Consider the following 15,369-nt stretch of genomic DNA (forward strand, 5'->3'; position numbering starts at 1 on the left):
TTTGTACTCTGACAAACTATCTTATATGAATAAAAGCCTAAGTTGTATCTGTGTTTTTACGAGCCAAACAATACTAGTCACCACACAGCTTCACTCGCTCTCACCAACTGCTGCCGATAAAAAACTCACACTGACTGCTGCATTTTGATTTGAAATTAGTGTGCATTGTTTATCAACTACAACGTTACGTCGACGTAGTTACTAAGTCTGTCATGTGAGAGTGCCGTCGCGAGCTAACGGCGGGCACCTGTTTAACCGCTGGCGGCATTACCAGGCTGCGACAATGAAGGGACAGAAGTCAATGTCAGAGTTTTTACAAAAAAACTGGCAAAACAAAATGAGCAAACTACTCCAGCTTCCACTGTGGCCTCAACAACAGACCCGGAGCGTCCATCTCCACCACGAACTCAGACGAGCCCTGGCTAGCTGCTCTCCTCTTGCGCAAGCCAAGCTACCGACAGCCACAAGTGAGTGCTGCGGGGGGATCTCACAAAACCCTGCCGTTCTTATGAAGACCAAAAAGGTACAGGGGACTGGGTCTTCACAACGAGCAAGATCAGTTCAATATCGGTGGTTCAAAGATTTTAACTGGCTGACATTGTGTGACACGAGCGGAAAACTTTACTTGTTTTGTTGTTGGGTGTGTGCGTCTGTGCGGCTCTGCACATCAATCTGATGTGAGTGTTGACTTTTGATGATAATGACTATAATGTTGATTTAGATTCAAGGCAGCAAGATGAGTTGTGGTTGTGGACCGGATGTACTTTATGTTTATGTGTTTGCTATAGTTTCATATGTGTAAATAGGCTTGGCCTGTTGTGTGTGAATGTTAGAGTGGGATCAGAGGGGTTAATCTGAGGAAGCATGTGTGCGTGTTCATTATGTGTGTACTGTAGATGTGACTGTGTGGTGTCGGAATAAAATAAAGTGCTCCGCAACGTTATTTAATATATCAGTAATATTGTCTGTTTCAATGCATCTGCGCCCCCACCCCCTCCGCGTGACTGGAAATGATCCCCCCCCTTGTTCCGATGCGTTCCGCGGTCCATGGTTCCAAGGTTACTAGAGCGGGCAGGATGCAGTCCAAGGTTACCAGAGTGGGCAGGGCGCAATCCATACCTAGACTTGACAAATGCTGTGATGATAGAGCTGGACAAAGCTCAAAACTTCAGCCGCTATTAGATTACTAATGATAATCTTAAATCTAACTTTTTTTTTTTGCCTTGTTGCGCAAGCACTGTCAAGCTTGTGCAGAGGCTGCAGCTTTTGCCAGAGGGGAACTGGAATCCCCTGGTCAGGCCTGATTTTCCTCTGAGGTTTTTTTTCTCCTCCAATGGAGTTTTGGGTTCCTTGCCACCGATTGCATACTGTTTTGCACTGTTTGCCTGGCCGGGGGAGCTGCTAGAATTTTATAGTCTTATTTAATTAACACTGCATATAGGAATTTATAGTGTGTCTGATATTTGACCTGTGTTTTGACTTGCATAACCTTTTATGTTTTGCTTATAGTCAATGAAAATTGTAAAAAGCGCTATATAAATGAAGCTATATAAATGACGCTATATAAATGACTTGACTTAATATGGCAGCGCTGTTAACATTTTGCAGTTTCGCAATATTATTAATCTTTTTTTATTGTAGTTATACTAGTTTTTTTATTAATGTACAACGTTTTAAAATTATTATGTGGGATAAAAATTAACATACAGAAAAAGGATGTCATATTTTTCTATGAAAATAGTAAAATATCCAAAAGCAATATTTTTAATATTGTTATTATTTTATATGCAGAATTTCACATCCACAAATGTAAGTGGTCCGAAAGGAAACCAAATATTATCCAGTTTGAAACACTTAAAGGACTTACAAATAGAAAAGCTGCCAAGAATATGGACTTCTACAGTGCTCTTGATTCATCTTTTTAAGTTGATTGTATTGTTTCATGTACCTTTTTTCCTCTTGTCATATTATTTTTTGCTTTATTATTGTATAATATATGGATATTACAATTTTGATTTCATATTAGCCTACTTACTGTTATGTTATAAATTTATATTGTTGTATTTTGATATATTTTGAAACACTGAAAAAAGGGAGCGGAGCTAAGGTATTTAAGTCATGCGCAATACAAATCGCGTTTCCGGTACGGAAATAGTGTAGTGGAGAACCCTTAGTGTAGGAGTAGTGACAACGCCTATTAAATCCGTTTTGAGAAGTCGTACCACTCGGCGCCACGTTTGCGGACAGCTATTTCTGACATAGCAAGACCAAAGTCCATTCTACTAGAATGGGGGAATGCAGATTTTTCTATAATCCTTGAGAATTTTTTTAATTAAATAGCATAATTCCGATCAACAATTAAGACTGGAATGAACTGTACCATTACGTTTGTTTCTTATCTTAAATTGCGCTAAAAATAACCTTTTTCGAGGTCACTCATCTACTGCACATGCGCACAGGCTGGCAAGGAGAGACCTGCCCCCGAGAATCATCAGCTTTTTCGTGCTCTCACTAAATCCTTGTTTCGAGTCAGACAACATTGCGCCGTCGTGTTTTTTGTGTGGGTTCAATGAGCATAGGTAGTTTAAGTGGTTGTGGTTTCGTAAGTATCGAAACACGAAGGATTTAATGAGATCCGTCTTTTTCGATTGTCTCTTCCTTCCCCATAGCGGCCATATTGAGCGTTGCATTCGCTCCGCATTCTCTGTAACGGCAGTGGCCCATCTTGTTGATACTTATCGTCTTTGGTTATGTGTCTTAACGCCAGTTCATAAACTCCATTGATTTATATCTAGTACTGTAGTGCAGACTGTACGAATCTCTAGTTCATTTGGGAACGTCTTTCAAAGCTTTTTAGATATCAAACGGGAACGTTTGTGTCGTCTGGTTGGAACAGAAAAGAAAACCCATAATAACAAAGTAAGTGAAATATAACGTGTTGCGGTTAGCCAGTCCGAACTAAAGCATTGCACTTTAACAAAGATAATATCATGAGTGCATAAATTGTATTTACAATTTTAACAAATTCAATTTTAACAAAGATTGTTTTATATTTGGAAAATCATATGCAGTATATGGTCATGTTTGGATATGACATGAACTGCAATGTAAAAAGACAAAACATTGATGCAACGAGAAGTCATTATTAAACATTTCTTACATTAGATTCCAATGTGTGCAGCTTTCATTGCTGTGTTATCAAATACATGACCAGTTAAACCTTTGAACACTTCTTGGACTTACCTTTGATCGAAATCATTGTGTCTAAATGTCTGTAAAGAAGTACTGTTCGTTGGTATACAGTCCTACTGTAGGTATTTCTATGAAAATATAATTTTACTTATGACAAAAGAAAACGTATTTTGTGCCAAAACATCAAGTAAAGTACCTCATGAAATTGGTTGAGAGAATGTCTAGTTTGTGGAGCTGTATTCTAGATAAAGAGTAGCTACAGTATTAAAAGTATTAAGAGGATACCTTTGTTTAACATTAATTGGTTGTTATTGCACAATTCCTCTCTTATGTCATACTGTAGGTTTTGTTTATTTTAAATATGAATAATTTATTTTTAACAAGTATTGGTAAATGTGCAAAACTGCTGTTACATTCATGGGATGGGGTCTCTGAACTGCAGAAAAGTGACAGTGATGGCGAGCAGCCCTGCAGTGCTGATGCGCCTGGTGGCTACAGCCTATGCTGTCGCGGAAAAGGCTGGCTCGATTGTCAGGAAGGTGCTTCACAGTGGAGAGCTTGGCATCATTGAGAAGGTATAGGCAATTTTTATTAACACATTTGTTAATTTTGAAGCATTAATAAAGATGTAAAAAGCTAACACGAGTCTGTGAACAGACCACGGTCGCTAGATATCAATGTTAAACAAAAAATGTGTTTTCTCTGGTAAGTAATACTTCTTGAATGAATCCCCTTCCACATGTTCAGAGATGCTAGTCCATGTTGCATAATTGTGAGATTTAAATGTGCAATGACGTATAACATCCCGCCAAAGGATATAGTCACCCTGCAAGTTGAATACAAAAATATGTCATATAGTAGGTGCTCTATTTGCCTGTGTCAACAACTTCTTTAATGCTGGTTAAAAGTTTGATTTCAATGTAATGTTTTTTTTGTATGTCTTGTACCTTTGGCATAGACAGGAGCCAATGACCTACAGACTCTGGCTGACAGACTTGTTCAGAAGAGCATTTGTGCATCCTTGTCAAAAAGGTTTCCAAAGGTTACTATCATCGGCGAAGAGGTGTGCATATCCTAAGCAATTTAAAAGTGCTTATCACATATAGCCGCCTTAGTCATGTATAACATTTATTATTTTGAATGTTTTCTTTTAGGATTTACCAGCTGAGACTGTTGAAGATGATCTCATAGAGACTGGGCAGAACAGTGTAGTCCTACAAAAGCCATGTCCTAATCAGTATACTAACCTAAAGGAGGAAGAGGTAAAGAAAAAACAGAAGACAGTCTTTGAAACCATACATTTGTTAAGATATGTATTAAAGATGTTGTTCTGTGCTTTAATAAATGCCCTGGGTCAAAAGTATAAATGGTGTTGCACACTGTACGGGAAGCACAATAGTTGTACAGGACTGCTGTGGCCAGACACCTCCGGTGTGTGTACCCTCATGTAAAACAATGTGTACTTTTTAAAATGTGGCATGGCACAGTGCTAATCTGGTGTGTAAAACCATTTGGTTGCACTCCATACACGCAGGATTAAGAAACGGGTCCCCTATAAGCAGGGCCTTGGGCACCTTGTTTAGCTGATTTTTAAAACAATACAAATACAGTATTTAAAAGTGTCCCCTAAACACTAAGTGTCAATTGACTGCCTTACACCGCATCCTAATCAAACAGGACGAAAATCTGACATTATCCGGGACAGGATCCGGCTCAAATTAACCACTGCTGTCAGTCTTTCACATTGTTTGTGGATGACGTTGTCAACAGACACTGGACTGGAATGGCCACGATACATCTAGAAATCCTGATTTGAACTGAAAATTTTTAATGGTCTCTTAATTTTTTTCTGTAGCTGTATATTGTAAGATATGTATGAATATGCAAATTTTTCTTGTTATTTAAATGTTTTGATAGTGTTTACTAGGAAAATACAATAAACGTCTTTTTGACTGTTTTATCTCACAGCTGGTTGTGTGGGTGGACCCTCTTGATGGTACCAAAGAATATTGTGAAGGTGAGCAAACTGCACTATTGCCGCCACTGCAATAGAACAATGCTGAATGTTTAGTTTTTTCCTCAACACAACTAATGCTTTTATTTCCTGAATTGCTCTTTATATTTTCTCTCTTTTTACTCTTGATTTTGTCCCTGCTGTAGCTGCAAGGGTTTTGGGAAGCTCAGTTTACATACTCAAGTCAGTGCAGTCTTACAGGCCTTTGCATACGGGATGCGGCAGTCTAGTTAATTTTCAATGGGACACACTTGGTAAATGGAGGTGTGTAGGTGCTCCTGAACAAAAAATCCTTCTGCTTCCACGGCTCTCTGTTGGTTTTAACTAATCTTTGAAAATTTCAATGAGCTCATAATAAGTGAACACGGAGAAGATTGTTTTAATAATGGAATGCTCATGCCAAAAATCTAATATAGAAATATAAATATAGAATACAGTGTGGAAGCTTGTGAGTGCATGGGTTTGCAAGTCAAAAATCCATAAATACTAAATGTAGCCTAGTTAACTGCCTCACATTATTCTTTACCATGAAATTAAAACAAACTAGTAACTAATACATTAATGTGCGTGTGTAAACATTGTGCATAGTTAATATACACTGCTCAAAAAAATAAAGGGAACACTTAAGCAACACATCATTGATCTGAATGAATGAAATAGTCTTATTAAATACTTTGTTCTTAAAATAGTTGAATGTGCTGACACCAAAATCACCAAAAAAAATTTCCAACTTTGATGTAATGTCAAAATGAAGCTCAGAAGTGTGTGTGGTCTCCACGTGCCTGGATGGCTTCCCTACAACTCCTGGACAGTCTGCGGTGCAAAGTGGCGAGCCAGTCCATAGCATCAACGCCTTTGTCTTGCAGGAACTGCTGACACACTCCAGCCACATGAGGTCTAGCATTGTCTTGCATTAGGAGGAACCCAGGACCAACCACATCAGCATATGGTCTCACAAGGGGTGTGAGGATCTCATCTCTGTACCTAATGGCAGTCAGGCTACCTCTGGCAAGCCCATGCAGGGCTGTGCGGCCCTCCAAATTAATGCCACCCCACACCATTACTGACCCACTGTCAAACCGGTCATGCTGGAGGATGTTGCAGGCAGCAGAACGTTCTCCATGGCGTCTCCATACTCTGTCACTTCTGTCACATGTGCTCAGTGTAAGCCTGCTTTCATCTGTGAAGAGCACAAGGGCGCCAGTGGCGAATTTGCCAATCTTGGTGTTCTCTTGCAAATGCCAAACGTCCTGCCCGGTGTTGGGCTGTAAGCACAACCCCCACCTGTGGACATCGGGCCCTCATAGCACCCTTATGGAGTCTCTTTCTGACTGTTTGAGCAGACACATGTACATTTGTGGCCTGCTGGAAGTAATTTTGCAGTGCTCCTCCTGTTCCTCTTTGCACAAAGGCGGAGGTAGCGGTCCTGCTGCTGGGTTGTTGCCCTCCTACGGCCTCCTTCACGTCTTCTGATGTACTGGCCTGTCTCCTGGTAGCACCTCCATGCTCTGGACACTACGCTGACAGACACAGCAAACCTTTTTGCCACAGCTCGCATTGATGTGCCATCCTGGATGAGCTGCACTACCTAAGCCACTTGTGTGGGTTGTAGACTCCCTCTACACTCATGCTACCACTAGAGTGAAAGCACCGCCAGCATTCAAAAGTGACAAAAACTTCAGCCAGAAAGCATAGGAACTGAGAAGTGGTCTGTGGTCACCACCTGCAGAACCACTCCTTTATTGGGGGTGTCTTGCTAAGTGCCTATAATTGCCTTGTCTATTCCATATAGTGCCTATAAGTGCCTCTTGTCTATTCCATTTGCACAACAACATGTGAAATTGATTGTCAATCAGTGTTGCTTCCTAAGTGGGCAGTTTGATTTCACAGAAGTGTGATTGACTTGGAGTTACATTGTGTTTAAGTGTTCCCTTTATTTTTTTGAGCAGCGTACATTAAATAAGTTAGCGACATTGTTGATTGTAACTATAGCTGTGTTCGCACTGAGACAGCAACTGCTTACAAATATGCCACTACGAGACAAAGCAGCAGCTGAGTGATAATTTCACTGCTCGCTGCATCCCATAGGAAGGGCCATGCAGTAATTTAATAATTTCAAGCATATTTACATTTGGCTAGTTTAAGATCTGCCACCAATCGAAAGTAGAGAACAGGTCTACTAAAAGGGCTTTCAGGTCATCCAGTAGTCTTTTAGCAAATATTGTGTCTTCATTCTATGTTGAAGTTGCAGAGAGGTACACTCTTTGTAAATTTTACATTTATGCATTTGCCAGACACCGTTGGAGTGATGTAGTGACACGCTGCACGCTCATAATTCAACAACGTATTTAAAAAGTAAGAAGTGGAAGAGCCACAGTATGTGCATGTGAAGAGCAAAGACCTGCTTAAATCTTACAGCAGCTGTAACATTTATAATATTTTGTTAGAAAGTTGTTATACATATTAACTATTTGCAAAACACATTCATACATATGATGTAGCCTAGAAACTCTGTTTTAGAAACAAGGGTCTCTGTATAAGAACTTATCCTTCTCAAAATTACTTTATACAATGATTTGTCAGATTACCTGATTACCTTTCCGGCAAGTATATTTTGTTGCAAATCTGTCATATGAGAAATGTAATTAAAAACGGACATGTATCGGGATACGCATCATATCGTGGTCCTGTATCGGGATGTGTATCGTATCGTGAACTTGTTGCCAATAGACAGCCCTAGTAAAGACATCATTAAAATAGACTGTGCAAATTTGATTTGACCTTCATTTTATGAAGTGGCAAAACTGGAGTGATCTTTAAAGTTGCATGTCTTTGCAGGACTTCTAGATCATGTGACAGTCTTGATAGGCATTGCTTATGGAGGGACAGCCATTGCTGGAGTCATCAATCAACCTTTCTACAACTACCAGGTACAATTTAAGTATTGCATGCTACACTGTATGCAAAAAGGTTTGGCTTAATTTTTTCCGGTCTTTTTGTATTTCAGATGGAGGCTGGTGCTGGTGCTGCTTTGGGCCGAACATTATGGGGAGTGCTAGGTTTGGGCGCATTTGGGTTCCAACTCCAGGCAGTCCCAGAAGGGAAAAGAATTATCACTACCACGCGATCCCATAGCAATAAACTAGTGACCTCAGCAGTTCAAGCCATGGATCCTCATGATGTCATTAAAGTGGGTGGAGCTGGGAATAAGGTGGGAAAGTCATCAGTTTTAATTCAGTGAATCTTTTTGTGTTTTGTCTTTGTCAACACTTTGTCTAACAGATAACGGCGCCATCAAGTTAGATACTGTGGTGTGCTGATCCTACAACACTCATGGCATTTTTTAATGCATTACTATTAAGTTTAAATAAAAAAGATTTTGATTGTTGTAAAAGTGTAGATTTGAGAGCATTAGATAAACTCAAGGTGAGAATAAACCTATGCAAAATCTGGAAAGCACTACTTGTAGTGGAACACACCTAATACCTTGCAATATTGTGATCATCCTTTTGGCAGATCATACAGCTAGTCGAAGGAAAGGCCTCTGCATATGTTTTTGCCAGTCCAGGATGTAAGAAGTGGGACACATGTGCACCTGAAGCTATTCTGCATGCAGTTGGAGGTGATATTCATTTCTTAAGCAGGGTACACACCAAGCTGATAACCGATAAACTACCGTTAACCTAAAGCGGGTCACTTAGATTTTTTTCCCCCATGCACTGATTCGCTAAGCTAAACAGCCATCCCTTATTCAAGATGCTAAATCAAATAATGGTGACAGTGACATACTGTTGCTGACGGTGTGGAATACACCGGAAAAACTAAGTCAGACAGCCCTCAAAACCTGCCCAACAGCCGACTGTTGGCTTGGTGCGCACCGGCCCTTAAATGTCTTTTCTTTAACATACTTGTGATATTTAGTGTATATTTTTATACATAAAAATACTTGTTACATATTTTCAGTTGCGGTCAAAATGTTACAAATTTATGAAAAATAAGATGCATTTTGAAAATGTAGGGTCATGAAACCACCCTGTTCAGCTACAGTCTACCTCACTGTCGTTTTGATAAAAATGTATTTTTGCAACTCCAGGTAAGTGTTCAAGTAAATGTATCAATCAGCTTGCTCGGTCTGAACTAAACTGTCAAATGATCTTCACAAAAATCTTTTAGATCCTTTACAATCTGCAAAGTTGACTCCAGTTCACCAGTGACTGTATAATATTGAGATCCATCTTTTATATGGAGGACAATTAACAGGCTTAAACACAAGTATTACAAAACATACAAACATTCTCTAATGCTCAAGAAGTCAACACCCACATTCAAGTCAGGTGGTTGTAAACTTTTGACTGGGTGGCCAGCTATATTTACATTTCGCAGACGTTTTTATCGACTTACAAATGAGGTAAACAATAGAAGCGATGGGAGCAACATAAGGACAACAAAAAAAAATATATATATATATATATTACAATAACTCATTTTGTCATTTACTAACACCTTCATTAATATACATAAAACAGAATATCAATTTAAACTAGTCACCCTGCCCAAAAGTTTACACCCACCTGGACTTTAAATAATTGTATTGTGTACAACTGTATTGTGTTGCCTCTTAATATCCTACAGTCACTAGTGAACATGGGTAATATGCAGAAGATCCTGAAAAACAGATTGTGGAGGGTTTTCTGATGATCAGTTAACAGTTTAATAGCTCAGACCAAACAAGAAACTCAACAACTATCACAAAACACATGACAGGAAAAACGTTCAGGTAACATCACACAATAGTAAGAATCAGGTTTATGTAAACTTGAACTGGCCTATTTTGTAAAATTAGGTATTTATTTATTTTGTATTATTCTGTAATGTTGACTATCTGTTATGCAAAATAACTTGTTCAGGGCAGTATCTAATAAAAAACTTTAATTTTCAAAATCCAGTTTTTCTTAAATTTGCTAAATGTTCTAGATTCTGCTAGGTGTATGTAAACTTTTGACCGTAACTGCATCTGTTTAATCAACAGGCAAACTAACAGACATGCATGGTACTGGATACAGATATGATGCAGATGTTAAGCACATGAACTCTGCTGGTGTGTTGGCAACACTGAAAGATCATCAATATTATTTAAGCAGAGTACCCGAGAATGTGCTTCAAGATCTTCCTCGAGACTGAACTAATGAACAACTTTAAAGCAATATGCCATTAATGGTGTCCTTGTCATAAAACCTAAATAAATTTTTCTACCTGATTCATTAGTGCTTACATTTACCTCAATTACAAATTATGTTTTTACATGTTTTTGAGGCTTGATTGTGAATATTTGAAGAGTTGGGTTTTACGTTATCATGTTATCTGTTTGAGATAATGTTTTGCATTATGCATAATGCAAAACAAATGTTAAGCAGCGCTATTAGCACTTTGTTTCCTGATATTCTTACATTTTTTCAACTTTATTGTCATTACACATATACAAGTACAGTGTAATGAAATGTAGTTTAGGTCTAACCAGAAGTGCAATTAGCAAGTGCAGGATATACAGTTGGAATAAATACAGAATACAATATTGAGAAAATATTAAACAGTGGGCATGGAGTATGAAAATATTTTACAGTAGGTATGTTCTATGAAAATATGACAGTAGGTATGTACTATGAACAATATATACAGATTACTATATACTATGAACATTAATGTTCAGATTAATATGAACGGATAATAATTTAGTGCAAGTGACTATGAACAATAGTGCAAGTGACTTAAGTGTGCATAAATTATTGATATTAGCTATGAAAGTTGCAATGCAATAGGTGAGTTAATGCAGTTGTTGAAGTTACAGTGCAGTGGATGAGTTAATGCGGTTATTAAAGTTACGGTGCAGTATACGAGTTAATGCAGTTAATAGGTTGCAGTCCAGAAGATGAGTAAATGCACTTAATAAGGTTACAGTGCAGTAGATTAGTTAATGCAGTTATTGAAGTTACAGTGCAATAGATGAGTAAAATATGACCTATAAACATATATAGTTCAGTGGGCTACTGCTATGGTCACAATATTTTAGATTAGCTGAATATGAATCTGTTTGAAAGCAAACTTTCAACAGTTTCAGCTTTCTAACTTATTCGATTACTTCAGGGTGGCCATGAGAATACATTGTACTGTGGGTATAAAAACATACGACTTTAAAAAAATCTTTTAAAAGTTCGCAATAACAGGATGAATGACTAATGCGAAATTGGTGTGTTTCCATTAGGGATGCAACAATATAGTTTTAGTGCCTCGATTTTTTACCCATGGTTTTTGGTTCGGTTTGGTTCTGATGGCTTGACACATAGTGAATTTTCATTATTCTATGCTTATGTGACAGGAACAGTGAGAAGTTGAGAAGAAAAAAAAATCTTTATTTTGCTTGACTTATTTCTCTTTAAACAAAAAACAACCTGTACAATTCCTGTTGTATTGAATAATATAAATTTAAGATAATATAAAATGGAGTAACTCAATGTGGAACAGTGTAATTTACACAAGACGTTTGCACTGCACTGTTTTTCTTCTGTTGTTGTGGTGCGTTAATCTAAAAAAAAGTCTATTTATCCAGTTATTGATAAAAACTTAATCATTCTGCAGGCACCACTCAGACAACCAGCCATTGAGTGATGATAATCTGCTATGTATGTCATCACCACGGAAAGCAGGGAGGAGGTCAGAGAATATTACAGTGTCTGACATCATGCTTGCAATCTCACACACCTCCTTAATATTATCTTTTGTGATCTCCGATTGACGGAGTTGAACATCATTTGAGCTGACATGAATAACATGAAAGATTGGATACGAGATTCTTAATTCTGAGATCTTCTCTGTCAGCCTAGATATTTCCCTGCATTTACCGCATGTAAAGCCCTTGCCGCTGACAGAGAAGGCTAAGATAAACAATTGACATGGGGTGCAAGTAACAATAATAAGAGGAGAAGCCATAACTCAATGGGTTTGAAGAGTAATTCCAATTTCGATGAATACGCATAAAAGAAAAACAGTTAGCACACAAGACAACTAGAAGGCAATATGATATTCAACAGTGTATACAGAAAGCATGCTAGCACACTAATGCTAGGCTAACGGTGTTCAACTATACACTTTTGTTTACATCTTCAAATAAATAACCAGGAGAGGGTCATTGGGATATCAGGATTAGTTAGCGACGACAGTGATGAGTAACGATAATAAAATACACTAATATTAAAACAAAGTGCAAGTGCAGTGATACAAACGAACCGCCGTGAGTAGTTCAAATGTGCATATAAATATGAAAAATCTACGTAATTATTAGTGAATGAGACCCATGGTTAGTTCATTTCAGGTGCCTATCTGTGTAATCTTCTTGGTCGACAGAAGGGTAATTGGTGTAGCGGCTGTGTTGTGGCTTTCATTGACAAACGTCATAAGGCTTCTGAGTGAATCTCCTATCTCTTTTCCAGGTCTTTTAGCTGTTGGTTGATCATTGATGATTCTGTAGCTTACATTTTTTTTACGGGGTGGGGTTGCTAACCCTACGCCCAACCCTCCTCCTTTTTTCAGCCGGGCTTGGGACCGGCCTTGGCGGAGTTTCTTGAGTACATGTGTGATATGACTTTTAGAATGGGGTGCAAGAAAAATATTTTTTTATAATATAAGGTTCAAATATTTTCACAATTAACTGCTTTAAATTACAAAAAAATCTTCAAATAATATAGCTTCAAGTTCAACAATGATCCAATGGGCAATATTTTGAACATATCAGATGAACAGGTTTTGAAAAACACAAGAAAGGCACTTCGAACACAGTAAAGTTGCTTTTGGTGCTGTCTCCACATTTTTGTGAAGCAGACAAGATGTGCCAGTGTTGACACATACCAAGCTTAGTCTTAATACACAAGATACAGCAACGTGACCCTTAGGTGCGTTTGCCTTAGAATTTGTTGACACTGTATACGAGAACCATTTCACAACTTTTAGCGAGTACTGTCTCCAGATGCTACATATCAACTTTCAAGTTAAGTCAAGTCAAGCCAGCTTTATTTTTATAGCGCTTTTTACAATTTTCATTGTTACAAAGCAGCTGTACAAGAAAAAATGACTAAGTAAAACATAAAAGGTTATGGAATTCAAAACACAGGTCAAATATCAGACACACAATAAATTCCTATATGCAGTGTTAATTAAATAAGACTACCAAATTCTAGCAGCTCCCCCGGCTAGGCATAACAGTGCAAAACAGTATGCAAACGGTGTCGAGGAACCCAAAACTCCATTGGAGGAGAAAAAAAACCTCGGAGGGAAACCAGGCCTAACCAGGGGATTCCAGTTCCCCTCTGGCAAAAACTGCAGCCTCTGCACAAGCTCAACAGTGCTTGCACAACAAGGCAAAATAAAAATGTTAGATTTAAAATTATCATTAATAATCTAATAGTGGCTGAAGTTTTGTAGGGACGTCACTTCCTTCGTCCAGCATTTGTCAGGTCTAGGAATGGATTGCGCCCTGCCCGCTCCGCTCTTGTAACCTTGGAACAATGAGACAAGACTGGCTGAGAGTAGAGTACTGTTCTGCACTCTTTGATGCAACAAATGCATCAGTTGTTATTGGAAGTGTCCCTGGTTCCGGTTGATCTAACTAGTGCAGCCTAGATCTTTGAAATACATATATTATGATAATGTAGTGTATGCAAGATTAAAAAGATGCGTCTTTAGTCTAGATTTAAACTGACAGTGTGTCCGCCTCCCGGACATTGCAGGGAAGACTGTTCCAAAGTTTAGGCGCTAGATAAGAAAAGGATCTGCCGCCTGCACTTGATTTTGAAATTCTAGGTATTACCAACTGACCTGACGCCTGAGAGCGTAGTGCACGTGATGGACTATAATACGTAAGAAGTTCTCTCAAGTAGTGAGGAGCTAAACCATGCAAGGCTTTATAGGTAATAAGCAAGATTTTAAAATTTATGCGATGCTTTATAGGTAACCAATACAAGGTTGACAGAACCGGGCTAATATGCTCACACTTTTTTGTACGTGTAAGAACTCGAGCTGCAGCATTTTGGACCAGTTGGAGTTTTTGTAATAGGCCTGCAGGGCAACTACCTAATAGTGCATTACAGTAATCTAGTCTTGATGTCATAAAGGCATGTATAAGCTTCTCTGCATCTGATGGTGACAGCATATGACGTAATTTAGATATATTTTTAAGATGGAAAAACGCAATCTTACAGGTTTTGGCGACCTGGTTCTCAAATGACAGAGTACTATCGAATATAAAGCCAAGATTCTTAGCTGAAGATGAGGGTTTTATGGAACATCCATCAATAGTTAAGCAGTATTCTTGGTTGTTACGTAGGGCGGTTTTCGGTCCGATAAGTAGCACTTCAGTTTTGTCCGAGTTCAGTAATAAAAAATTGCTACTCATCCACTTTTTTATATCGACTATGCATTCCACTATTCGATGGAATTGCTGTGTTTCGTGAGGCTTCGAGGAAATATAAAGTTGCGTATCATCAGCATAGCAGTGAAAGCTTATTCCGTGTCGCTTTATTATATCTCCTAGGGGTAACATGTATAATGCGAAGAGCATAGGCCCTAGTACTGAGCCCTGTGGTACACCATACTGGACTTGCGATTTGCGTGATACCTCATTGTTTATTTTTACATATTGGAAACGGTCGCATAAATAAGATCTAAGCCATTTCAAAGCTATTTCCTTAATACCGACATCATTTTCAAGTCTATGTAGGAGCATGCTGTGGTCAATGGTGTCGAATGCAGCACTAAGATCTAGCAGCACCAATAAGGAGATACAACCTCGGTCAGACGCCATAAGCAGATCATTTGTAACTCTAATCAGAGCAGTCTCTGTACTGTGATGTGCTCTAAATCCAGACTGGAAATCTTCATTAATCTCATTCCTTTGGAGGAAGGAACATATTTGAGTTGAGACTACTTTTTCCAGAACTTTAGATAAGAAAGGTAGATTCGAAATAGGTCTATAGTTAACTAGTTCTCCAGGGTCCAGATGGGTTTTTTTGACAAGGGGCCTTATAACAGCCACCTTATATGCTTTAGGCATATGTCCTAATGTCAGAGATGAGTTAATAATGCTAAGTAGAGGATCTATAATTTCTGGGAGCATC

The 15,369-nt window shown here is 38.5% G+C and overlaps 1 protein-coding gene across 2 annotated transcripts; it reads left to right on the forward strand.

The window, feature by feature from the left end:
• The first annotated feature begins 2,139 nt into the window (after nucleotides 1–2,139).
• On the forward strand, nucleotides 2,140–10,555 carry bpnt1 (bisphosphate nucleotidase 1). 2 transcript variants are annotated; one of them, XR_013787677.1, is made up of 9 exons: nucleotides 2,140–2,919; nucleotides 3,635–3,767; nucleotides 4,151–4,255; nucleotides 4,347–4,454; nucleotides 5,161–5,209; nucleotides 8,045–8,136; nucleotides 8,214–8,417; nucleotides 8,723–9,517; nucleotides 9,767–10,462. XR_013787677.1 is itself a non-coding variant. In XM_079475191.1 (9 exons), exons 2-9 carry the CDS (start codon nucleotides 3,648–3,650, stop codon nucleotides 10,385–10,387), a joined length of 936 nt encoding a protein of 311 aa, XP_079331317.1. In that variant the 5' UTR covers nucleotides 2,140–2,919; nucleotides 3,635–3,647; the 3' UTR covers nucleotides 10,388–10,555. The 2 variants fall into 2 exon arrangements, 1 of the variants encoding a protein (XP_079331317.1); XM_079475191.1 differs by having other exon boundaries at nucleotides 8,723–8,828; nucleotides 10,236–10,555.
• Nucleotides 10,556–15,369: the final 4,814 nt, after the last annotated feature.

Source organism: Barbatula barbatula (assembly GCF_947034865.1).
Source record: "Barbatula barbatula genome assembly, chromosome: 15".
Taxonomy (NCBI): domain Eukaryota; kingdom Metazoa; phylum Chordata; class Actinopteri; order Cypriniformes; family Nemacheilidae; genus Barbatula; species Barbatula barbatula.